This window comes from Fukomys damarensis, unplaced genomic scaffold (assembly GCF_012274545.1).
Source record: "Fukomys damarensis isolate Sample0158 unplaced genomic scaffold, DMR_v1.0_HiC HiC_scaffold_19, whole genome shotgun sequence".
Taxonomy (NCBI): domain Eukaryota; kingdom Metazoa; phylum Chordata; class Mammalia; order Rodentia; family Bathyergidae; genus Fukomys; species Fukomys damarensis.
Genome location: NW_022900931.1, coordinates 39,990,616 through 40,017,677, shown reverse-complemented (window position 1 = coordinate 40,017,677; position 27,062 = coordinate 39,990,616). Strand labels below are relative to the sequence as shown.

At 39.2% G+C, this 27,062-nt stretch overlaps 1 protein-coding gene across 2 annotated transcripts; it reads right to left on the bottom strand.

The window, feature by feature from the left end:
* Nucleotides 1–10,323: 10,323 nt before the first annotated feature.
* Slc19a2 (solute carrier family 19 member 2) lies at nucleotides 10,324–27,056 on the bottom strand. Of its 2 annotated transcripts, XM_010633983.2 has the most exons (6): nucleotides 26,914–27,056; nucleotides 18,586–19,074; nucleotides 15,061–15,283; nucleotides 13,861–14,053; nucleotides 13,365–13,506; nucleotides 10,324–12,100 (listed from the first exon to the last, which is right to left on the bottom strand). In XM_010633983.2, exons 1-6 carry the CDS (start codon nucleotides 27,043–27,045, stop codon nucleotides 11,972–11,974), a joined length of 1,308 nt encoding a protein of 435 aa, XP_010632285.1. In that variant the 5' UTR covers nucleotides 27,046–27,056; the 3' UTR covers nucleotides 10,324–11,971. The 2 variants fall into 2 exon arrangements, with proteins under 2 accessions (XP_010632285.1, XP_033621558.1); XM_033765667.1 differs by lacking the exons at nucleotides 10,324–12,100; nucleotides 13,365–13,506 and having other exon boundaries at nucleotides 13,535–14,053; nucleotides 18,472–19,074.
* Between the last annotated feature and the right edge of the window lie 6 nt (nucleotides 27,057–27,062).

The window sequence follows — 27,062 nt, the reverse complement described above, 5'->3', positions numbered from 1 at the left end:
ATCTTTTCTTTTTCTTTTCCTTTTAGCATACCTTGTAAATATTTGGTTGAAACTTGGACGTGAAATGAGTGCAATGGCACATGCTTATAGTCCCAGCTACTCAAGAGGCTGAGGCAGGAGGAACACTTAAGTCCAGAAGCTCAAGGGCAACCTGGGAAACAGGTCTTTAATGTGAGGCTTTTATATTAATTTGGGTAGGAGTTGGACTATATTTAGGTTTTCTGAAGCTGCATGTGCCATCAGCCTCAAATTTCTCTACTGTCCTTGTTTCTCCCTCTGTATTCTTTGACCTTCCCCAAGAACTCCTCCTCAGAGTGTTTTGCAGCTCCTTCAGCTGTAATTCACTGTTATAATGGAGCCCAGTTTATAGGATGGCAAAGTATGGAAAGAGAATCATTCTATAATCTTATGATTAATAAGTCTTTAATCATATGATTAAATGGACCTGTTTCCCTGAGCTGTGACTTTTTCAGGTATTTCTTAGGTTGTCCCACCATCCTTTTCAGGGGATACAGAAAGGCTAGAGGGGGTTGGATTTGAGGAAATGTCCCAGCCTCACTAATAATCTAAGGAGATGGCTATCATATTTTTGTATTTGTATCACTATTCTATCAATCACTATTTTGTCAAAGGACTTAAGTCCTCCTCTTAATTGCAGTCAAACCCTAGGTTTTATGATGACATTGGTAAGTTCACAGATACTGTGTTTGTCATTTATGATTCATTTGAAAGAGGAACAAGAGATGAAGTGTAGCGCAGTTAAGTAGAATGCTTGCTTAGTGTGGACAAAGACTTGGGTTGGATCTTCAGCACTGGAAAACACACACACATGCACACACACACACACACACACACACACGACATAAGCAACATAGTACGGGCTGACTGAAAATGTGTAACTATGTCTAAACATTTTTTTTACTTATAAGTTCTAAAGTTTTCATATTGTTTAAAGTTTTTTTTTTTTATTGAGTTTATTGGTACATTTAGGGATACAGTACAGTTACATTCATTGTTGGGATCATGTACCTTTACATGGTGTTTAAAGTTTTAATGGAAAATTTTAAACATTTTTGAGGGCCAGGGATTTAGCTCAGTGGTTCTGCCTCCCACCTTGCAAGCTCAAGGACCTGAGTTTGATCCCCAGTACCCAAAAAGAAAGAAAAGTAAACATTTTTGATAATTTTCAGGTTATCTATGAAAACCCACTTTAATTTTAGACATTGAAAACCTTTCTTTTGCTCAGACATGAGATGTGTCTTGTGAAGTCTTAACAAATGCTGTTTGATTTTGTATCGGCTGGTCACATGCCATATCCATGGTCTTGTTAGTCATTAGCTTTGTTTAAAAAGATGATCTATTTTGGACTTTTATAAGTACGTTTCTACTTTTGTTGAGAGAAAGATAAGTTTGGAATTGTCCCAGATAGTAATGGTTGATTAGACACATGCTTTGTTTTAGTGTTAGTTACCACTGGGACATTTGTTCATTGTAAAAATGGATATTAAATATTTAGTACAATTTTTAACAACAACGACAAAAAATTCTAAGTACTGAAATTCAAACACATCTTAACAATGTAAATCTTATCTACTTGAGGTATTTTTTAAAAGGCAAGAGAATTAGTTTCCAACTCTTGAGTGTAAAGTTGTTTCCCACCTGCCTACTGTATAGACCCATGAATAATGGCAATTATCTCATGTAATAAAAAATTTAGTTTTAAAAATAAAATTAGTATAAATTTTGTTTTTATTGTAATTTAAAAACAAACAATTTTATTAGCATTATTGATAGAGTTATTGAGGATGGCACATAAGTAGAAATTGTTTAGATTAAGTATGTGAAATCCATAACTACTCTTATGTCCATTTTTATCTGGCCTAAAGCAGCAGTGAATCAATAAATAAAGAGATAAAATGATATTATAAAGGTTGCCACTCTTCTTTTTTTTTTTTTTTTTAGGGGGCAGAGGAAGTGCAGAGCACAATAATTTAGTTCTCTGCTAGAATCTACCCCATTTCCTAGTTCTAGGCCAAACAATTCCCACACAACAAAGATAAACGAATGACTTCACAAAGAAAGATGGCATGACATGTGAAGAAAAATTATTACAGAACTTGTTCATGGGGTGGGCATAAAAAGAGAGAGAGCAGTCAAGGATAGCTTTAAGTCTTTTAGTTTTTGCAAATGGAAGAATGAAAGGGCCATGTGCTGAGATCCAGGAGAAAAGGGTGGGTGGTGGTTAGCAATTAAGAGTTTTATTTTTGCTTGTTATGATTAATTACATAATTATGTAAAGATAGAACTTGGGAGCCAGAAAAAAAAAAAATATATGCACACACACACTTGGGAGTGATCAATGTATAAATTGTTCTCAAAGCTACAGGACAGGGTGAGGGGTGAGGGTTCATAGATGAGAAGGAAACAAACAAACAAAAAAAGAGATTGGAGAACTGAGCCCAGCCAAGGGTGTTCAACATTTAGCTTTTTGAAAAATTGGGAAGAACCAGTCAAGTAGATCCAGGCATAACCAAAGAAAGAAAGAAAATTCAGAGCTGGGTTTCCAAAACCAAGGGAAGGATATGCTTCCGGAAGGGACGTTTGGAAGGTCAGATGCTGCCTAGGAGTCAGCACTGTTTCGATAGCACATTGAGTGGTGTGTGGAGATGCTAAACAATGGGAGGAGAGAGACTAGCGACACTAGTGTTGACAGCTTTTTTCCAGAGTTTTGTTTGAAAGAGAGAAGGAGAAATAGAGCAATAGGGGAAAAGGTGAAAGAGTGAAGTGGAGCAGAATTTATCATGTAACTAATAACGTTTCTGGGCTTCTCATCTGTGTGTGTTCCTTCTGCATCCCTAAAAAATGTCTTAAACAATGTATGTAAAATTATGTTTTTGTAGAATTTCAAAAATAAAACATTTTAGTGCCAGGGATTTAGCTCAGTGGTTCTGCTGCCTGCCTTGCAAGCACAAGGACCCAAGTTCGATCCCCAGTACCAAAAAAATAAATAAATAAAATTAGATAAATAAAACATTTTAACTGCAATAAACCAATGTCTCTTCCGTTCTAACTCCCCTCCATCAGTTATTTCTTTTTGGTTGGCTACAGACACTTCAGGAACTTGATTAAGAACTAAATTAGAAATACATTTAATTTAGGTTTATGTGTTTTTCTTGAATTTTAAATTTAAAACTTGTTTTTAAGAGCAACAGTAACCACATTGAATTGAGGGTTTTTTCCTGTACACTCCTGTAGACTCCTGATGTCGCTCCGGCAGCAGCAGCACACAGTAGCCCCCTGTGTCCTTCACCTTGGCTGGGAAAAAGACAGCAGCCTCCGCGAGAAAGAGAGCACCTTCACCTCAGACTTGAATGGGGGCACCACAGCCACTGCACCCAATGACTTCATTTTAGGAATGCAGAGCAAGCCTTTCAGGTAAATGTTGCTATCCACACATATATGTTGTAGTTCTTGAAATTGATGTAAATCAAGTGGCAAAAATATAAGATGGTTTCCAGGCACAGAGAGCTCATGGAGGCTGGGCAGTTGGCAGAGATGGTAACACATACTGTATCCATTGCCATTCACGGTGAGTTACTGGAGGTAGGAATTGCAGTTAGTTATTAGCTCATCAAACACAATCACTTTCTGGGCTGATAATTTCCTGTCATAGTTTTACTTTGATTCGTACTTGTTTGCACTACCCAGTGAGTGATGACTATATTCATCATGGGGAGTTGGTACACATATATAATGCATCTTAATTCTTTTTAATCCTTTTCCCCTTGCCTCCTCCTCTTGACCTGCTTCTGGTTTGCAAAATATCTATCATCCTATTTCCGATTAACTATCTTTTATTTGGCTCTTTATTAATATTTTGGATTTTTTCATATAAGAAAAACCATGTGATCGTTTTCAAAATTGAAAAGTAGATTTTTCTATTACTGTTGTTTATTAGGACATGTGTGTAGTACATGATATTTACATTCCTTGTGGAAAGTTGGTACAGGTACGTAACACATCTTTATCCCTTTTTAATCCCCTTTCTCTTTCCTCCCTCCCTTTTCCACTTATCCCTTGATTCTCTTTCCCTTTTTGGGGGGTACATGTTTGCAGTACATAATTCTTACATTCATTGTGTAGAGTTGGTACATGTACATAACACATCCTGATTCTCCTTTTTTCAATTATTTCTCTCCTCCTTCCTTCTAACTCTTGATCCCCTTCCCCTCTGAAAATTGTCTATTTCCCTACTTCCTATTCACTATCTCTTATTTTCTCTTTATTTTTACTTTTGGTTTCTCATATGAGAGAAACAATATGATTGTGAAGCTTGTATGTCTGATTTATTTTACTTAACATTATGCTCTCAAGGTGTGTCCAGTTTCAGGAGAAATGAACCCTTCTACACTATTGGTGGGAATATAAACTAGTACAACCACTTTGGAACTCAGTATGGAGATTCCTCAAAATCTAAAACTAGAAGTTCTATTTGATCCTGCTATACCCTTTCTAGGTATCTTCCTAAAAAGTTAGACATATTGTAGTGATACATGCATGCCCATGCTTATAGCAGCACAATTGGTAATAGCTAATTCTTAAAATCATCCCCTATGTCCATCAACAAATGAGTGGATAAAGAAAATGTGGTATTTATTCACCATGGAGTACTACTCTGTCATAAAGATGGATAGACTTGAATCATTTTTAGGACAGTGGACTCACCAAGTGATATTTCAGCTTGTGTATCTGATTTATTTCTCTTAACACTACATTTTCAAGGTGCATCAATTTAGGACTAACAGTTTCTAAGGCACTGTCACCTAAATCCAGACACTGGAGTTTTACATGGAACCCAGTGGCTTCTAGAACCACAACTATGTTGTTTGAGTGAAGGTACCAAGGTTGTGAGGGAGTTCCTTCTCATGCAGAGTCTCTCCAAATACTGAAGTCCTTCACTTTTCAGTAACTCCAGTGGGAAACAGGGTGAATTCCTACAATACAAGAACACACTCTTGTGCTTTTCAAGCCTTGCCATAGAGATCATCTTACAAAGATCAGATGCCATGAATCCCATCGAACATACTATAGCACCACACCTTGGTCCATTGGGCTTCTCCAGTGTGAGGGCCTGTGGTGTGCATAGGGCCCATGTCGGGAGACCTGGTATGGTATGGATTGTTCCCAGGAGTAGGAAGTTGACAGGAAACCCAGCACATGATCCTCCCAGTACTCCTGCACTCACCTCGGTACAGCCCAGCCAGCTACCAATCTTCATCTTTTAAAAATGTGTTTTCAGAGCAATTAAAGAACTTTTATTTACAAAATGGATGATAAAAATATTTTACTGGATTGTAATAAGGAAGATAGAGGAACCACTGACTCCATAAATCATATAGATCATACTTAAAAGACTGAACTCTTCAGTTTTAGTTTCTTCCCTTTATGCATAAAAGGGCATTTTAGGAATAGCCCTTTCCAATCCATTTGTCTTTTGCTCCTCATTTTCTTTTACCATTCTTTGGCAGATTTGTCTCACTCATTTTTTAGCTTGGTTTCCAGTTGTTCAGGACATGGTTAGGAAGCTTGCCAATGTCCTCTAAAGCTCCCTTTTCATGCTCACTTTAGCTAACTTGAATTCCTTTCAAGTTTCTTGGCAGTGATTTGTGGTGACAAGCACAGGAGCCTGGGCACCTACAGGCTATAGCACTGTGGAACCCCTCACAAAGCCAGATTGCATTACTGCTACATCTTAAGAAGCTCTCAGAAGCCTAATTCATACACTCCTTGTGAATATTTTAATACAAACCACAAAATGAATCATTACTTATTAAAGCTAATATTTATTTAAATTAATATGAATATTTATCTTGGGTGGTTGTCTTCTCTCAGTAATTTGAAGAGCTCATTACATTGTCTTCTGGCTCCCACTGTTGCTCTTGAGAAATTGGCTGTTAGGTAATGTATTTTGTATATGATCAGTCTTTTCTTTCTGGCTGTTTTTATGATACCATTGGTCCCGAGACCAGGAGATAAGAGGGAAAGATAAGCAGAATTAGGGTAAGAGGGCCTGAGTAAGTTGAGTAAACTAACTGAGTAAAGGCTAGGACCTAGAGGAGCTGATGTAAGCCTCAGCAAAATAGAGCACAAAGGAGAGGTCCCTCAGTAAACTAGGAAAAAATCTCAAAGGGCTGGAATGCAAAAAACAAAGACACAACACACCCCCCTTTCCAGACATCAAAAACCTGACAACAATAGCAGTAACTGCTTACCTGTTTCCTGTTTATACTCCTACACCTTTTCTTGTGCCAAATACTGTGCAAATCCTTGGACTTAAACATCCACAGTATCCTGCTTTTGGAACCCCTCCCAACAAGTGGGAGCTTTCCTTTTTCTTTCTAATAAACCATACATGGTACCTGTCCCCATTGCTTGACATGTGCAGTCAGCATCAGTCTTTGTTGCCCTCAGAACAAGAACCCAGAGGAAGGGAGCTGCTTACAGTCCTAACTTAATTGCAGTTTTACTACTGTGTGTCTAGGTGTACATTTCTTTAGTTTTCCTGTTTGGGATATACTATGATTTCTAAATCTATAGATTCATGTTTTTCATCAGTTTTACATAATTCCCATCTAATTAGAGAATTTTGCCTTTCCTTTATTCTATTCCTTTTGAGGCTATGCTATAATGCCATTCATCCCATAACCCACGTATCTTAACCTTTTGCATTTTTAATCTCCTTGTCTTATTGCTATATTGTTAATTTCTTAAATTTCATATGCTTAATCTGGTGTTTAACCCAGCCTTGTATTTATTTGTTTGTTTGTTTTTGGGATAGAGTTTTGCTATGTAGTTCAAGCTAGCCTTGATCTCACCCTCCTAGTGCTGGGATTATAGGCATGCACCACTGTGCCTGGCTAACCTAGCCAATTAAGCCCCCCCATACTGGGGATTGAACCCAGGGCTTTGCGCACTGCATTACATCCTTAGCCCTTAATTTTTATTTCGAGGCAAGGTCTTGCTAAGTGACTGAATAGCTCACCAAACTTGCTATCCTCCTGCTTCAGCCTCCCAGAGTGCTTGGGTTACCAGTGTGCACCACCATGCCTGGCTAAAGTGGTTCTAATGTGAAGTCAGAAATCAGAAAAAAATTGAAAAATGACATAAATGTACAATATAATGAAGGATTGTATAGCATATACACGTATTCTATTACCAGTCAACAATCCAAGTATTACAGAGGTCAGTGAACCCCTTTTGTTTTAAACACTTTGCATTTCCCTAGAAGTAGATACGTCAGTTTTGATAATCTTTCCTTTGTTTTATACTCTTATCCCCATGTACAGACACTTAAGCAATACAGTTTAGTTTGTCTGAACAGAGTTGTACTTCTACATATCCTGTGTTAGTTCCTTTGTGTTTTAAGACTGACTGAAACTTGCTTGTAGCTATGGTTTATTTATTTTCAATTCTGTCAGTCACATTTTAATTATTAAACAGTCACAAGTATCTAGCGACCAATTCCAGCATAGATTCCAGGTTTGGTAAACAGGTTCCCCAAATCCGATTTCTCCTCAGGCGTAGGGAACCGCTTCTCCAGGAGGGAGGGAGGATGCCCTAGTGCACCAGGTACCCCCCGCCCCCCGCACACACACGGAGAGAATAACGCGCAGGCGCAGCTGCGGGGAGTGGGGGCAGGAAGCTAATGCACAGGCGCAGGGCGGGCAACGGGAAGGGCCTGTGGGCCTGCTTCCGGTCTCCAGCCATTGGCCAGGAGCGTGAGATCAGCTGTGGCTTCTTCTTTCAACCTTGCGCAGCTTCCTCTCACCTTACTCCACTTCAGCTCCCGAGCCTTCCCACCTGTCTACCACTTGTCGCCCACTGGGGAACAGCCCCGCAGGATTCTTATCTGCTGGCTGTTCCTGCCCCGTGTTGGGCCTGAGGGGGGGGGGTCCCCATCCCTGCACACCTGTTAGGGGCGGCCGGAAGCTACCCTCAGGTGGCCGAGCAGGAGAGAATCTCCAGCACTTCGCCTGTGATCTGTGGCAGGTTACTTTCTAAGTCACCCTTCCAAATATGCACACACATTCTGAAGCGTTCATTTAGCAAACTGGAACGGGACCCGTCACAGTTTGGTTTGTTTTCTGTTTCAGATGCTGTTGCTGTAAGTCATAGAAGCCCTCAGCCTACACCTAGCCAATTACAGTGGCAACTTAGCAATTTTAGATGGTACCGTTCCATAAAATGCATCTTATCCATTACTACCATACTAGATTTCTTGAAGATAATCATCATGCTCCATCTCTGTTGCTAATAAACCTTATTGAGGTTATTACTTCAAACTACCTTTTCAACATTGCTGTGAACTTATATATCCACCATGCTCTATGACCTTCTCACCCTTCCTTAATGTCCCTTTCTTCATTACACAGATCCCCTTTTCAGGTGTTAAAATCCTCCCATTCTGCATGGCCAATTTAAATGCCACCTCCTTCAGGAAGCCATTCTTGATTTCTGTAGTGTCCTTGTTCTTTCCCTGATCCAACCCTTTTTACTGAGCTGTTATTTTGTATGGAAAATGTGTCTCTTGCTTATCCTTTCTACTTAGCTTCTCCAAACACGTTAAGTTCTGGATGGGAACCATGACCTTTTCATCTTGAGTACCTGGACATACTCTGAAATATTACTTAAAAATAAGGGGACCGTATTAAAAGCCTTGATGATTTTGATTTTGATTGAAACATTCAGAGTTCCTTTCAAGAGGGCAATTTTTAAATCAATAGCTCCAAATTAACTATAAAAGGAGAGCAAGGGGTTAACTCTTCCTCAGTACTTACAATTCTGTGAGGTATCTCCTTTATGGATGAAGAAACTGAAACTCAATGGGATGGCTTTCCTAACATCACAACTTTGAACAGCACACTGATTAATTTGAAATCTCTTTTCACAGCATTACAAAGAAAATTAAAGAAAATAATACAGGATCTCTTTGAAGAATTAAAAATGTTCACAAATGCCCTTCCCAAAGTACAAATGTAAAATATTAAATACAGTGGAGATGTTGTAAGTTAAACAAATAGACATCATTTCTTTTTATCAAACACAATACCAGTGTACCATGAGATCAATAGACATTTTAATGTTTCATGATGTACTTTAAAAAAATGATGGGCATTTAGCAATTGCACTGGCAGGTTGGCAAAGTCCATCAAATACCATTTATATAATTCAATACTCATAGAGCACAAGAATGTGTTTTGCAACAGATGACAAATATAAGATATGGTCTCTGCTCAGAAGGCTTATAATCCGAAAGGTAGTTAAGGCACAGGACATGGAACTAGAGGGTAGGAAACTGTGTTGAAATTTCCTTTTTGCATGAAAAATTTCCAGGTCTTTGGTGATAACCAATGAAATGTCTTGCTTAAGTAGGTTTTGGAATGAGATATTAAAAAACACTACTACTAAAACAAAATAATAAAAAGCACTAATGACAAAAAGATTGATTTGGGACATAATGTAAAATGATTCTCACCTGATGGCGAGAAGATACTTCACTGGGTATAAGAGTATTTGGGGATAAAATAAAGAGGGCATGGAGCTTCAAAACAAGATAGTACTTTCAGCCCTTGCTTTAATCTTCTTTATTTAAAAAATTCAGTTAACATTAAAGGGAGTGGTGGTCTTTTCAGTTTCTAAAGAGAGGTATGAGAGGTACCAAGATGGAAGACTAAGAAATGTCAACAGTGCAATGCAGTGCTAGGAAAAAAGAAGGTAACAACAGAAGTAAGGAGAAGGAACCCAAAGTAAAGTCAGAAAGAATTAATAGGATGACTAAAAGTTAAAAGCTGTTTGAGGGGAAGTTTTCATACAAACTTTGAGGAAAAATTAGGAAAACATTTAAATAAGTAAAGCTACTGAATCATGATACATTTAAAATAATTTTGATTAAAATGGAAATATACTGTAAATATTTAATAAAACAATTTTATAATCTATACAGAATTGAGTAAAAATACAATAAATTATTTTCACTACTTTGCAAAACTGCATATAGTACAACTAGCACATTGGATTCAGCATTCTATGGCCATACACCAAGATGGCAACATACTTTTGTCTTAAAAAGGTCAAGCCTGTGGCTGGGTACCACAGGGAAATATTCCTTTGGTAATGTGAACTATTTGTACCATAGACCATTTTATTTTTTCAAAAATTAAATAAAATTCCTTAATCATGATCTTTCTGCTTCTTTGTGGACAATTTTTTACAGAGCAAAAAGAAAGCAGCAAAAAGGAGACAATATAAAATTAGAGGTTGCTATTTTTATGACATACTTCTTCCTTTCCTCAGCTAGTGTTCCCTTCCTTTCCCTTAACTATTAAGGAAAATGAATGGGAATGACCTAGTCTTATTATCACCTATTTTGCTTCTAGGATCCCTGATTAAACCAAATGAATATGTCAATTTGCAATCTTGACACTATTATTACCATTGTTTAGGTGTCATTCTAAAAAAAGTCAACACCCCAGTTAAAAGCACCTACCTACATACTTTTTACAATAAGGCCACAAAGTTGGCTCTGAAATAGTTTTCACGTCTCACAAATATTAGCAATCCCTTGGTAGACTGATCGCAGAATAAATGCATATAGAACAGTATTTTTTTCAAGTTAATGTGGAAATGGATTTGCTAGCAACTTGTTTTTTGTACTGGTGATTGAACTCAGGTCCTTGAGCTCACCAGGTAGGTGGCAGAACCATTGAGCTAAATCCCTGGCCCGTGCCAGCAACTTTTAATTAAGCAAATATTCAAGATGATCCATCCTTAGAAACAAGAGCAGATTTAAGATTCAAAATTAGAGGAATCAGAGACCCCACTGAAATAATTAGAAAGAGGCTCAGTTTATGAAAAAGGCTTTGGAATAATCCAACTCCTACTCACATCTTTATCTTGAATAAGAAAATTAAAATAATATAAAAGCTACAAATGGGAATGAGATTATTTTAAAGAAAAAGGCATTTTCATTTCATTTTGGAAATAAAAGGGAATACAAATACAAAATGGGATAGTTGTATCTGTAGCCCATGTATGATTTTTCATAGAAGTAACAGTCCTTCATACCGAAGTATTATAGACAAGCAAACCTAAGTTTTCTGGTTAGGTCTCTTCATTTGGATTATAAGCAGGCTTTAAAATGTGCCTTCTTTTCTTACTAAGTGAGCTTCTCTGGGAAGCATATGAATTATGCAAAAATGTACTTCTACAGAAAGTTTACACAATACATAATGGTAAAGATGGGGACCAAGAACATTCATACAACAAATTTTCTAAAAATAACTTAAAATTAGAAATGACACATACTCCTTATAGAACAGACATTAGATCACAGCAAATACTGTCAGTCACAGGAACAGCATTCATCTGTAGAAACAAATGCATGAGTAACACAGAAATCAGGATGAAGGTCAACAGATGCAGGTGCTGATAGAGCATATTTCTATCATATTTCTACAGCCTCTGTGAAGCCCTGGTCCCACCAGGCCAAGAGTCTGGCCAAGTGGATATAGACACATGTGACCTACAAAACATCAAACTCGCTCATTCATCAGGTATACCACACTGTGTGCTGCTTGATTGCTCATGATTACTTGGTTTTCTTTTCTTTTTTTTTTTTTTAATTGAGTTTATTGGTACATTTTGCTTGGCTTTCAAAATCAAGTTCACTAGTGAATCTGAAACAAGTCATCCTTGAATTAGCTCTCATAAATAATCCATGAAAGAAACTTCACTTCTGGCATGTCTCAGAGAGTATCATGATACCCCAGGAATGCAAGGGATTCGTTGAGCAGCTGCTTTGAAGCCATGAAATGCACATTCATAAATATTTGTCTGAACCTTAAAAATATTAAATACATCCAGGCAGTTGCTGTGCAGAGTTTTTTTCTCTAAGAAGCAGCTCTTCAGGGTCTTATGAAGTAGTTGCTTGAGAACTTGACTCTGGATCTTCCTTCTTCCTATATTTCTTCACAACACTGACCACACCACCAATCAGGAAAATCATAGCAATGAGTGCAAAATAACTGGCGTAGATCAGGAACTAAGAGGCAGAGAAGTAGTGATAGAACAGTCAATTAGAATATACTCTAGGTAATTAAAGAAAACTCAGTTTCTTAGACATACTTCAAAAAACATTGCACCAGACGTGGTGTGGCAGGCCTGTAGTTCCACCATCTCCAAAGGCTGAGGCAGGAGAACTGCTTGAGCCCAGGGCAACACAGACCAGCCCGGGCAACAAAGGAAGACCTTGTCTAAGAAAAAAGCCAAAAAACGCTCCATGCACATACTGTGCACCAAGGACTGAAGATACAAAGCAGCAATCCAGCATGGTAGCACTAAAATCTGACTGACTTAATTCCTTACTAGCTCTGTGATCTTGCTGTGATACTTAATTTCTGATCTCAACTGCTTCATTTTACAACACAGACTTTGTAACAATTCACACCTCACAGGGTTGCTGGGAGGAGTCGATGAGATCATTCATGTAAATGTTTATGAGCACAATGCTAATGCTATAAACATTGTTTTTTATTGTTCTAAATGAGTCACAGTCTACATCCTTAAACTAGTAGGTGGGTACACTAAGCCATCTTCTGAAGATCAGAACTTCTAGTCTTTCCCAGAAGAGGGCAGTAGAGGCCAACTGTATTCCATTATAGGATTGCCATTTTTTAAAAAAATAAAAATCTTTCCTAAGACAATTTTTAAAAATGTGATGATAGTTTACCAGTAACTTCATCATTTACTACTTCTTAAAAGAATTAGAACTCACATATTTATAATACTTATAAATTGGTTCAAAGGTTCAAGTAAGAATGTAGCCTTAAATCTCAGGTTCTTTCAAACCTGGATACACTTCTGTGGGAAGCCTGTTATGGCAGTTAATGTCTGAAGAGGTCGCAAAATCCACGGCTTAGACCCACCATTTCTACAGTAGGTCATGTGTTAAGAGTCATGATGTTATTTGTCAATAGCAAGTCATTATGTTGCTATTCAGGTGAGGGGTGCTGTAAGTAAAGGGAGAAGACTAAGCTGTGAGATGAAACAGGGCATCTCAAACATGAGATACAGTATTCCAGGCATAGATCAAAGATGACTGGGCTATCGCTCAGTGGCAGAACACTTGCCTAGCATGTGTAAGGACCCGGGCAGTAAACCTGTGACTCTCCTGCTTGGCCTCGCAAGCAGCTGGGATTACAGGTGCTGACCCACACCCAGCTGTGCATTTCTTTTTATTAATCACACCGCATTTCTTTTATGCTGACCACATCAGGCTATCTTTAGGGCCCAGGGAGAGAACTTACTTGAGTGGTGATATCTAAACCAAGGCCACTGGCATCCACTACAATCAGAGTGAGCACAGTCTGCAGTGCCAGGGCAATGAAGGTATTTACACCAAACACCAGGGCATAGCGTTCCATGCTGAGGTTTGCAGCAATCTGAAACCTTTTTGAAAAAAGTAAAAGAAGAATGCTTGTTAGATAGTTACAATTTTTACTCTAAATGTGACGTACAGTCCCTTCTTTGTACTGGCAACTTTTTTCCTAACCAAGGGGGAAAAATTGTTGCCAAACATAAATCTCATGCAAACATCTGACAGCAACAGTAATGTACCAACAAGGGAACAGGTCAACTTTGTCTAAAAGCTTCCAGAAGAGAAACACTGATAATAACCATACAATAAAATGCCTCCTCCCATTTGCGTCTTTCACCCAGACATTTTAATTTCTTGGTTGGTATAGAAATTAGTAAATGTGTCCTGTCACAACTTCTAATGTTTCTTCGAGCCAAAATACATACGTTGCTATTGTGATGAGTAACATGTAGATGATTCTGAAGATGACATAGGATGTATAGCACGCCCAAATGTTACCCACAGTGTCCATGACATACACCGCAGCAGCAATCAGGAGAGAGCACAGGGATAACGTTGTCTCTCCCCAAGTTGACCAGGATATTTTTACGTAACCAATCGCAAACACAGCGATAGCACCTACAAAACAAAACAAAACAAGTGATCTAGGTATTTTACTAAAGAGATACTATTATTTCAATAAATTTAAAAAATTGTTATGATTAAAATTTTAAATATGTAAACTTCTAAATTGGATAGCTCAAGATTATGGTGGACCTTGAAACTTGAAAAATTTGTTTTTGACAAAATAAGTCATATGGAGCCACTGAGAGACGGTGGGAGGCCGAACTCTAGGGCAAGTGGTAATGAGAAGGAAAAGGTGGACAGAGACCCAGGTGTATTGCTAAGGAAAAGACTGCGGGGCTGATGCAAGGCAGGAGTGAAAGAGAACCACTGTTTCTAGCTGGGCAACCTGGCAGGGTGAGTCATCTCTCCTCAGACCTAAGAGCAATCTAGGGCTTCTCTACCCTTTGATAAAATGATTAGAGTTAAAATATATGGAGTGCTGAGTGCCAGACAGATATACTATAAAACCATCCAATAGGGTTTTATTATGAGGCAGGGCAACAAATCAGAAAGGGACAGTAAGGTATGATGTCACGGACACAGGCTCTGAAGCTACCCTGCCCAAGTTCTAATCTTGATTTCATAACTTTCCATCTACATGACATTAGGTAGATTATTAACCTACCTGCCCAAAGTTTCTATTTATTAAAAAAAATGGCAATAATAACTGCACTTGTCTCATGATAACGTCTACTACATCTGACACTCAACGGGTATTAGTTATTACTGTTAAAAACTATAACATATTACTACTTCAAATTTCACATGGAGTGACAAAATCATGCAAAAATGCATAGGTAAGAGAGACTTGGACAAGCAAAGAAAACAATTTTGAAAATTGTTAGGTTTCTCCAAAACATAAAATAATTCCAGTTTGCCAGTCAACGTCCTCCATCACTCAAGTACTTCCAAGTTCTCCTAAATTATAAAATCAGAGCTTAAAAGAATAAATTAGTCTTTGGAGCTGCTCTGGGTTTGGGAGGGGAGAGTTGCTCCTGGCTGGCACCTAATTCACTTACCCAGTAAGGTCGAAACGGCCTCCACCCCACCATTGTAGACAGCAGCATGGCGAGAAGGCATCACCGTCTCCCAAAGGCCCTGGATGTAGTTGATGACTTGGAAATAGCCGCAGGTGGAAAGGGCCCACCACACGGACCAGCAGAGCAGGGGACGGGAGGAGTAGCATATCAGGAAGTCATTCCACAGCACCTTCAACCCAAGGAGACGGTCTGGCTTGGGTTCCTATGCAGCAAAGGGAATAGAACAGCAAACCCCATGATGGTAATTGTGCAGAGAGCAATTAGTGTGCAGACCCAATTTCCTTTTTCCTTATATAAACTATTTTCACTTATTTCACATAAGTAAAACATAAACTCACTAGCAAATTTATAGTTAGCCTTAAGGGGAGTGAAAAGACTACTCTTTACAACCTTATAAATGATAAGCTACAGTAAAGGTACAGAGCTGTTCTTGATTATTCATATCTAATAATAATATTAATAGCACCAATTACAATGTATGAAGAACTTACTATGTACTCATTTGAAAGCTTTATACTGTCTCATTTAATCCTCAGAACAATAGATATATGAATAAGGAAACTAACTGCACAGAATTAAATAAATTGCCCAGTAAGTTTTCTAACTGGGACTTGACTTTACTTCTTTAAAACATTATACTTTGTTGCTAGAAATGACATTATTAAATTCCAGAGTAGCAGTACTAATTGTGCTGATCTCATTGTTTTCTAGAATTCAAAAATGCATACACAAAAGAGGCTTACTAAAAGGTGCTCAGTTCAGTCTACAAATAAAAGCCTGGCCACATGAAGAGAGCATCTATTAAGGATTAATGGCACACCAGTCCCCATGCTAACGTGTTTAATCTGAGTCTTGGTGTGTCACGCTGAGGCTCAAACCTCAAGCTCATATACTCTAGCTAAGTGTTCTAGTACTGAGCTTCGCCCCCAGCACCCTGAATCATTTTTAATGAAGAACTCAAAATATGTCAGGTCCAGATAGAAGCCCAGTGTGAGTCTCGTTCTAACTGTGAAAGAAAATCTCTGGTTGTTCTTCTTCCTGTAGTGTCAGCAACCTCTGCTCCAAAGGAACAGGCCTTCTCTGAAAAGAACTTAAAGTAATCGAAGGCCACTTGTGGACAGGATTATCCCTTTGCCTCCTACGACTTCATTTTCCCTTTCTATAAAATCCAGATTAAACCACTCACCTACCTATCCATTTTTCAGTAATGACCACAACTGTACTTATGACTTAATTATGGATTTTATCACTTCAAAATGGCTGTGATCTCCAATATCCATATTTGACTTTCCTTTGAGCTTGCCAAAAACAGCAGTATTTCAGGGTCAGTGAGTCCAGGTACCAAGCAGCAACACCCGCTTGCTAAATTAGCAGCAGCTGAGCCCAGGACATCATGGGACTGACTTGAAACACATTTCTGCCTACACCACAGCAACTGGATGGTTCTGGCCATGTTGCCATCCGAGTGAAAGATCTTACAGAGCAAAGTATGGTGAGAAGAGGATTTCATATATGCTCTTAAAATATGTTTGGGACTACTACTTGTGCAATTCTGCATAAATTGCTACTGTCTGACCCCAATTTTTACCTGTTTTGTTTTTGTTTTTTTTTCTGAGATAGAGTCTCACTATGTGGTTGAGACTGCCCTGAACTCACTATGCAGCCAGGCTGGTCTCGAACTCACAGTGATCCTCCTGCCTCAGCCTCCCGAGTGCTGGGATTACAGGCATGAGCCACCATGCCCAGCTCCCAATTCTTATCTGGACGAGGCCTAACCCTTTCTAAGATGCTCAGATGTTCTATAACCTGTCATTTCTAACTAACACTTTATAATTTTGCAGTATGTAAAAAACTGCTATTTTGTATATCTCTAAATGATAAATTTCAAATTGGTCTAAGAGATAGTTTTTTACACCGAGGATCACTGCAGATGATCAGTGGATAATAAAATTGATTTAGTAGGCGGTGACCTCATATAAAAATTAAAGTTTGAAACTCAATGGTCTATAAGAATCTTTAAAACTATGCTTAGTGTTAGTATTTTAAATGTTTCACTCATATATATATCACATATATGTACATAGTAGTTTTAGTCAAAGCCATTGTAACACATTTGAAACAAAAAAAAAAAACCCACATTTTTCTACTGTAAGAGATTTATCAAACCATTCTATTTATTCCCTCTTCCAAGCACCCCTTTTGGACCTTCCAATGTCACCTAGCAAACTATGATGGAATCAATATTTCACCGATACTCAGTCCCTGGTCACGTTGACTGATTCCACCCACAGGTGCTCTGGTAGTGAAGAGTGAGGGTCATGAGTGTCAAACAGACTGCTTGGAACAATAACCTAAATTTCAACCAGTAACCTACAGTGAAGGATGGGAGTTGGCAAGAGAGTAGTTCTCACTGAGGACTAGAGGGTTGAGTTAACCCCTGGGCTAACTCCAGGCAGACAGCATCAACTCTGCTCACAGTCGGTCTTCATTCTCCCCGAGCCCACAAAACCCATGGAGCTTGGTACTGCATCTGATGAAGCCCACAGGCCAAGCATGAATGTTATAGGCTGATTTCCAAATGTGTTTCAGAAAAACTCAAACTGATTCAGTGTGCTTGGAATAATAAGCTTTGCCCTTCAGAGCTTATAAAGTAGCAGGGGAAAAACAAACAGAAAATCCTATTAAAAACAATAATGAAAAAAGGAGAATGACTGCGGAGGCAATTCATCTTCCTGACCCTGAAGAAGGAAGGTACGAAGTTTTAATGCCATTCTACTCTGTTCCGAGAGGCAGCTCTACAATACACCTTTAATATTCACTCCATTATCAGCTTAATTTTTCTCTTATGATTCTCTTCTGTACAGATGAAAGATTTATCTGTTGAAACATTTTCATCTACTCATTTAGCAAAAAATTTGATTTTTTTGTTTTTTTTTTGAGACAGGGTTTCACTATACAGTTCAGCCTGGCCTTGAACTCACTATATACCTCATGAACTCATGGTGATCCTTCTGCCTCAGCCTCCTGAGTGCTGGAATTACAGGTGTATATATTGCCACACGCAGCTACTAGCAAAAAAATTTGAGTACTTTCTATGTACACCAAGCAGTGGAGACAGAATAATGAAGGAGACACAGCCTCTGAAATTCCAGACACTGCCGAAATGAATACATAACGCTATGAGTCTGCCTTTCAAGCACGTTAGGGGAAATAAGTTTGTTGTCCCTAAATCAATTTTACTTTGAATGAATGAATGAGCCAACAAATCAAGCCAGAATAAAACCTGAATCCAGATGAATACAAGATCTAGTAAGAAGGGGTTTCCTGTCTGTTTTACCACCATTAGTCACCCCCCAAAACTAATTCCAAAAACTTTCAGGTTGAGCTTACTGGTTCCTCCACGGGAGGCTCCTCCAGATTTAAAGGGATCTTTGACTCAATGTCCTCCCAGCCAGGAAGGTGGTCAGAAGCAGATGTGTCAGTAACAATGCTGCCATTTTGTACCTTGATGCCATTTACTCCCTGGCAGGGTGAAGGAACGTGGTGAAAGAAGAGGCTCTTCTGTGGCATAGGCAGAAACCAGGCCACAGCAAAAGCCACAGAAACACAGGTGAGAGAGACGACATTCAGGCTGAACAGGGACCATCCTGCCACCGAGACAAGGATTTGTCCTAGGACAGAGCCCACTGTGAAGCCCACTAATGTGGCGCTTCGACAGTAACTTGTGACCTTCTGGTACATGCCCAGGTCTACGACGCTGTAGATGTAAGAATAATAGGCAATTTCAGTGGCTGTGGCGATGCCATAGAAGAATTCCAGGAACTGAATGGCCAGCAGTCCCTGGGCGTAGAGCAGCATGAACCACGTAACAATAAGGCTGAGTCCCTGCAGCAGAACAACAGGTTTATAACGGAGGTAGTCTGTGGCGAGGAACACAGGAAACAGCAGCACCAGGTAAGAGTAAGTCCATACTGGATAAATTTCATTGAAAACCTGGCAAAAAGAAAATAAAAACCCATTAATGATCAAAAGACTTGACTACTTATAAAGAACTTATTCTTAGAAAACAATATACTAACACTTTCAAGATCTCTCAACCAATGAAACCTCAATAGTAACAGTTCAGCTGATTGATTATATGAACACCCTTCCCCATCTCCAGTCCATCTGGTTTTTCCTAACAAAAGCCTCCCCATTCATCTGGGCTTGGCTCAAAGACTTCTTTATCCAGAAAGATTTTGTGGAAGCAGATGTTATTTCCAGGATAATATTTAAGGTTCTCTTGATAGCCTTTTATGTGCCAGTGTCCCCAGTTAACTCATCAGACTGGTTCACAACATCTCCCAAGGAGTTTTACAAAATTGGGACACCATGCCAAGTTTTTAAAACCTCCCAGATTTCAACAGGAGCCAGGGTTGAAAACCACTGCCTTACAAGGTTAAAAGGACAGACCTGACATCTGTCTGTACAATTTAACAGCATAGAAGACACAGGACAAGCAATGCTTTCGAAATTCAATCACTGTCAGTTCTTACTTCTAGGCACAGGACAGGGAGTCTCAATCCTACTGTTTAGTTAAGTTTTTCTGATTTTAAGTTACATTTTTTTTTGGGGGGGAAGGGGGACAACAGAGGCATAGGTAAAGAAGGCAAATCTATCCTAACAGTGGCAGAATTATTTCCTCTGAATGACAGGCAATTTTTATGACCTTTTAACTTATTTGTAATATGAAAGAAAAGGGTTTTTTTCTTTTTAAATTTTATTTTTAATCGACAGATAACTATACATTTATGGGGTGTGGTATATGGTATGGTACATGTATACACTGTGTAACTGATCAGCTCAGAACATTTAGTTTATCCATCGTCTCAGACATTTTTCATTTCTTTGTGATGAGAACAATGTTTTTTCTTCTATTTGACTTATGATACAATGTTAGTGATAATTACTCTTCTGTATATGGTAATAAGTATACCAGAACTTACTATTTTCTTTCTAGTGTGAATTTTTAAATTGGGAAAGAACAGAAACAATTTTAAAAAGAAGCTTCAACTCAAAAAGAATTTCAGTTATTACTTGCTGTGTGATTGCAGATGCTCTTTAACTTATGATGGGCAATTCTTGATGCACTGAAGTAAGGTGAAAATATATAAGTGAAAAATATATTTAACACCCATAACCTATCACATATCATAGATTAGCAATGCAGTACACAGTAGAATGCCTTATTTCCCCGGGATTAAATGGCTAGCTGGGGTCGTGGCTCGCCCAGGAAATAGATAAACATTCAAAATTTGGAGTATAACTTCTACTGAATGTGTATTGCCTTTGTTCTGCCCTAAAGTTGAAATGTCGCTAAGTTGAATTGTTGTAAATCAATGTAGTTAAGCTTCTTTCCTCTCCACTATCAGTAAAGATGGGTAAAACCTATCTGGACAGGGTGGTTTGCTGCAAGGATTAAATGAGAGAATCTGTTGTATTCACAAACTGGAGGAATACAGCTGAATGGAAAGGCCCCTGTGGTAACATGAATCAACAATTGTGGGCTATCATTCCCATCCTTCAACAGCAATCACCGGAGGTGATGTTTCTTTCTTTTTACACTGAATCCACTGTCTAGCAAGAGCCTAAATAAGTCAGTTTTTAAATGATCAATTCAAAGTCCAGACCACTAGCTTCAACTTCTCATTGCTTTTTGGGACGGAGTCTTCGTAAGAAACTAGAATACTCTGCAAGACAGCAATCCAGTGCTAGGCTTTGACGCTGAGTCTGAGAGTAATTTTCTATTTACTGTCACATGTATCTCAAGTCACCCAACTGTGAAATGAGCTATTTTTTAAAGATTTTAGAAAAACAATAAACATGTTATAAAATCTCTTGCCAGTACTGAGCATAACTATAAAAGTAAAACATATCCCCCATTTCCTGAAATATATTCCAGACTTGATTTATGACTGGCCCTGAATCACATGTGACCTATGTAATGGCCTTGCTTTCATGAATTTTGGTTAATTTGGGCTTGCAAATCAGCATCCACCACTGAAAGGGAATAGTGATGCTCAACAACTAAGCCACACACACACACACACACACACACACACACACACACACCCCGAGAGGTCCGACTGGAGAGATTTTATTCAAGGGGTGGGAGGAGAGAGAGAGAGCAGAGAGAAAGAGCAGAGAGAGAGAGAGAAACAGAGAAAGAGAGCAGAGAGAGAGGAGGAAGAAGAAGCAGAAGGAGAGAGAAGAACAAAGAAAGGAAGGTCCTTTTATCAGTTTTGGGGTGGGCTATTGCTTATCTATGAGGAGTGAGTTACTTTTAACCTATCACAGGCCAGATTGCTTTTATGGGCCCAGTCTTGCAGACACAGGTTTCAACTTTCCTGAACCACTGTGGCCTTGGGGGGAGGGAAACCAGAGATAAGGGCATGAGGTCATTTTAGGAGCCAAGATGTACCAGGAGAATGCAGCCTGTGAGGCGGCGTCACAGCATACTTTAACATGATCAGTTCCCTAACAACCACTTGGTCAGGAGACTGGTGCATCTGAATGCATGCATGAAAGAAGAATGGAGAACTGCAGAAATGACTCTTATTCCAAAGTGTGCAAATGTTAGCAAGTGAAGAACAAAGTGTCTACGGCTGGTGGGACCACAGCAGAACACACCCTGCACTAGAAAGTACACCACTGTGGGTAAAGGTAACCTCGAGATGGAAGGTGTGCACACTTTTCACAACTGTGTTCCAATTAACAACTTCCCACTCCCGATACCACTCTCTCCAGTTTTCTAAAATTCGAAACTGCCTGCTGTTTGACTTAGGACGTTTATTAACCTTCAAATGTTCCCCAACATGTTTTACCCAACACAGCGCCACAAAGCTACTGGCCAACAGACCTTTAAAAATGTTTTCTACTGGGCTGGGAATTTAGGTCAGTGGTGCTGCTGCCTGCCTCGCAAGCGCAAGGTCGTGAGTTTGATCCCTGGAACCAAAAAGAAAAAAAAAAAGTTCTCTACTAAAAATGTGGTATCATATTTATACTAACACAATTTATAATAGTTACATCTTGGAAACAACCCAGATGCCCATCAACAGATGAATGGCTAAAGAAAGCGTGGTTTTTATATACAATGGCGTACTACTCTGTCATGAAGAATGCTACACTTGAGGCATTTTTAGGTAAATGGTTGTACCTTGAGAACATACTTTTAAGTGAAATCAGATACACATTTAAATATCGCACTTTCTCTTACGTGAGAAATGGAAAGGGTAAATAAGGCCCCAAATGGATGACAGATATTAGGAAGGAGGAAGACTACGTGCAAATGGGAAGGGGAACAAGGGAGGTGGGAAGGGAAAGAAAAACAAATCATAGAAAGAAAAAAGCAAGCAAAGCTCTTATAAGTAAGAAGGGGAAGAAGGGTTGAAGGGAAGGGAAAGGAATGCACAAAAAAAGAAGAATCAAGCTACATTAAGTACAGGTACAAACTCTCTATGATGAATGTGACCATTATGTATATCAAGAGTGCCAATAAAATTAATTTAGAAATAAAATGTGGTTTATATACCTGATGGAGGATTATTCATCCATAAGAAGTCCTATCATCTGCAGCAAAATGGATGGAATAGCAGAAAATTATGTTACACGAAAGAAGCCAGGCACTGAAAGATAAATACTACGTATTCTTTCTCACATATGAGAACTAAAAAGATAATATGAATGTATAAGCGAGTGATTGCTACAGGGTGGGAGAGAGAGTGAGAGAAAAGAGAGACTGGAAAATGGGCACAAAACCACAGTTAAGACAGAAGACATAAGTTCTGGTGTGCACAGCACAGTGATGACTGCAGCTCGCAGCGACCTATGATATATTTTAAGAATAACTGTAAGGGAGGAGCTCCAAAGCTCCAAATAATGAAATGACTGCGAGGGGGATGCTAATTCTCCTGATCCGAGTAGTGCATGCTGTATGCAAGTGCTGAAATACCACCCTGCATAAATATGTATCATTACTGTTAATAAAAAATTAAATGAAACACTTAAAAAATTTGCTCTACTGCTCTTTTCAACATCCTATTTTCTTCTGTTTCAGGACTTTGATTATTCATTCCAGTAATACTGTCTCTGCCTAGAGAGGTTATTCAACTTTCAGTAACACTAAATTTAGATTAACTGCCAAATTTTCATTCTATAAATGCTATCCTTTAATATCTATTGAAAGTATCTAGTATTCACCAGTCCAAGTCTATCCTTAATACAAAACCACACGTCAGATCATGAAGATGAGGGGAAGTAACACTGCCAGCCTTGCAATGTCAACTGGAAAATGAAGGGAGTATTAGGATGGGGTTTCAGTGGAGTCCAGACGGGTTCTCTTTAACCTGCTCTCATTGAGAGCCCAGTTACTTTATCCTGTACGGGATGTCGACCCAAGGTAAATGTTCCTCCACTGTCATCAGTATCATAGTAGAAACTCTTTATGGATGTACTACATACCATGCTAAGCACTTTACCTAATTTACCTCCATTTAACCCAACAACAGTCCTAAAAAGTAATGCTTTTACCATCTCTATTTTACAATGAAGGACACTTGGCCTTAGAGAAAGATTAAGTAAATTAGCCAAAGTTACCATAACAACAGTTGGCAGAGGAAGGATCTGAACTAATACTCAGAATCTGACATTCTGAATCTACCACAACGAAACGCCTGTTTCTTCCATCAGAACGCTGTTACTGATCTAGTATGTTTCAAGGTTACTTCTGATTTCTGTGCTAGCTTTCTCAAGCTGTGTGGAGGTGCTTTTATAGGGCATCTGTCAAGAGATAAGGACCATATCATCTCCAGAGCTTGCTCCTGTGTCTTCAAAAGAGGTCTCCTCAAAGCTAAGAGATTACACTGGAAAACACCTCCTTTGATAGACAGTTTGAATCTGGAAGGGTAACTTCCTACCAGAAAAAAACGTTCATATTACATTTTTTAGACCTGAACACTGTCCAGACATTTACTAGACATTGTCCAGACCTACCATCTCACCTCAGATAAAACCTGCCATGTGATCAAAGGGAACTGATTTTATTTTATTCAAAGTATCTTTTACAACTCTTTGGATTAAAGTTTGTGTTTTCTTCTGAGATATAAAATATCAAGGAAAACAATGTTCAATTTTAACCTCTAATTCAGACTTAAGGCTTTATTTTAGAAAGTTTCAGTTAAACTTTTATTTGCGCAACACTGTTCTCAACCTGTACAGAGTTAACAAAAAAGAGTAAAATGAAGCTCCAGCTCTCCAGGAGTTCTGAACCTAGTAAGGAGTATACATACACGATATTTACAGCAGAAACTGGAAATATGGGGTTCATTCTTTGAGGTAGATCTTGAAAAACAAGAAAGAGGCTAGCAGAAAGATGTCAACAGAAATATATGGAAAATTCTAGGCAGCACATCTCTAAGTACAGGACAATAGGTTAGAGCTTGTACCTATGCCGGATTTGGGATTACAAGATTAATATGAATGAGAATGCAAAGTGGGAAGGGGAGAACACTACCAAGGAGATAAAAATCAAACTCTGTAAGGCTCTGTCTATCAAGCAGAATGTGGAAAAAAATAAAAGTGGTGAAGTATCAAACAGCATTATTAAAAGTTTGGTTTCAACAATTAGAATACAGTCAGATTTTTACCTGGTTAAAACTTAGAAAGAGTTAACTTTTAAAGATAATACTTTTCCTAAAACCTGAGAAAGAAATTCTTGGAGAGTGGAAATATGGAGGAAACTGTCTTTCTCACTTGGGTAACAATAGCTCTATTTAAAATGATCCAGTTTGGCCCTTCTGGGGAAACTGCAAACATCAATGTCGCTGAATATGACTTGGTATTTGCTTTGCTAAAAAATCATGTAATATATTTTATTTAACTGCCCACTGCTGAAAGCAAGCCCTCCAAATTAGTTACTCAAAAGAAATCTAGGGTTTTCCACAGGACAAGTAGAGCCCTACTGTGTACAATCAACGAATCACCCAGGATTTCAAGGATCTCAAAAGCAAATAACACTACTTAGGCCCCAACCTACTTGATTTCTCTTCAAACCCCTTTTCCCCCTCACTTAATTTGCAATAACATGCATATTTTTATTTTTGTTACATGATCAACAAATATTTACCGGGCCTGGCCCCCTGCTTTATTTCCAAGCCCGCTGAATGTATTTCACCCACCCTAGAAAGCTTTCTGATAAGAGAGCACATGACAACCATACACAGCAACCCTCCAGTCAGGGCACACAACCCCAGGGTAGGAGACAACCGATCTGCTTTCAAATAACAGGAGCAGCATGTTTCTCCTCCATGTGCTTTTCCGAGTGGCAAGGTACACAAACTGTGCAGATCACGCGACAGTTCATATACCTCTTTGTCACCTTGCTCCCAAGCAGTAGCATTTCTGCCTCAGTGGCCACATCTCAGATTCAGTGGTTGTTTGGAATCTTCAGAACCAAACGTTCTCCTATCAGTGAGGTAATTTTTTCTTGTAAAATAATTCCATTCACAAGAATTCAATCTTGCCCCTTTATCTTTCGTTGTAACAAGTACCAAAATTCAAATAGATGATAACTATTAGCAGTCCCTTGTGTAATGATCAGTAAGACAGAGAAACAGATGGTCTGAGGTTTGGGTAAACGTTGCTACAGTGAAACAGACAATTCAACAAATGAATCCAGCAATCAAAACGACTCTCAATTCCCTCTCAAATGCCCTTGGAAATGAAGGCACACTGCAGCAACAAACTGGAGGGAGCAATTATATCCTGCCAGTCTGCAAACGACTGTAGTAGTAGTGCCAACTCTTACTCGAGCCTGTTATGCTGGGATACTGACTTGCTTGCTACTCAACCGAGGTGACTGAATACTAACAAAACCAGGAAGAACATGGTTTAAACGGGAGGAGTTATTTTATAGCAACTGGGGCAGGGAGGCAGGGTGAGAGGTAAAGGGGGAGTAGGAAAAAAAGGTACAGTTAACCTGTGCTCGTTCAGCTGAGAGCAGGGCAAAGAATATCAGACCCAAGCTCTCACCTTTGTGATATGCAAGGAAAGGCTTAGTAAATCTGTCTAATTTGGGCCTTGTCGTAGTGCTGTGGGTTTAATTTGCTTGTCCATTCATATGAAGTCTTTGGTCTGAAGAAAGCAAGTGCTGGAATTAACTATGTACTTCAAGAGTTAAACAAATATCTAAAGCATTATGCCCTTCAGAAGTACTTACAAACCCTTATCTCGAGTAAATCAATCAGCAAGAAGTTCTCGATCATGGACTACATGCTTTCAATTACCCCCGAGCATCACAGCAGGAACAGAACCTTTACTTTGTAGTTGAGAAGCAAAGCTAAAACATGTGCAATAACAATACATACAAAAGAACAACTTTAACCAGGACCCAATTACGCGATATCCTTGTCATTTATCACAGGAGACTGGGCTCAGGAGGGAGGAGCAGCATATCCTTGTCTACAACCTCACCTACTTAAGAATGAAGGCACATGAACACAGAGATTCCTGTCCGGCCCTGTCCTCCTTTGGCGGAGCACACGCACCCAGTAAAAGGTCAAGAAAAGGAGGACAGGAAGGCAGGGAGTGTGGCACGTGGAGAGAAGACCCTGGCAGAAAAGCAGAGGTTACCGACTTTCAGGCCGTGAGTATTTATGGAACCTCCCTCTCCTCCGAAGTACAGCGTGCTGTTTTCACTTTCTACCAAAACATCGCCCCCTACCCGTTGCAGGAACCGCTGGACCAGTCCCCGCAGAGCCCCAGAACTCCGCAGTTGCCGCCCGCCCGCCCGATCACCTGCCGCTCGGTCAGGTTCTTTCTCGGCCCCAGCAGGTAGGGCGTCAGGAAGGGCTCGGACGGCCGCAGGCTGGCGAAGAAGCCGTAGGCGCACAGCAGCGCGGTGGGCAGGAACCAGCACTCGCGCGGCATGCGGGCGGTGCGCAGGA

Excerpts from the sequence above, each read along its gene's own strand:
- Slc19a2 (XM_010633983.2), bottom strand. The coding sequence starts at position 27,045 with ATGCCGCGCGAGTGCTGGTTCCTGCCCACCGCGCTGCTGTGCGCCTAC. Across the intron at positions 19,075-26,913 it reads AGAACCTGACCGAGCGGCAG|GTTTTCAATGAAATTTATCC; the intron begins GTGATCGGGCGG and ends TCTTTTTGCCAG. Across the intron at positions 14,054-15,060 it reads GGCCGTTTCGACCTTACTGG|GTGCTATCGCTGTGTTTGCG; the intron begins GTAAGTGAATTA and ends TTTGTTTTGTAG.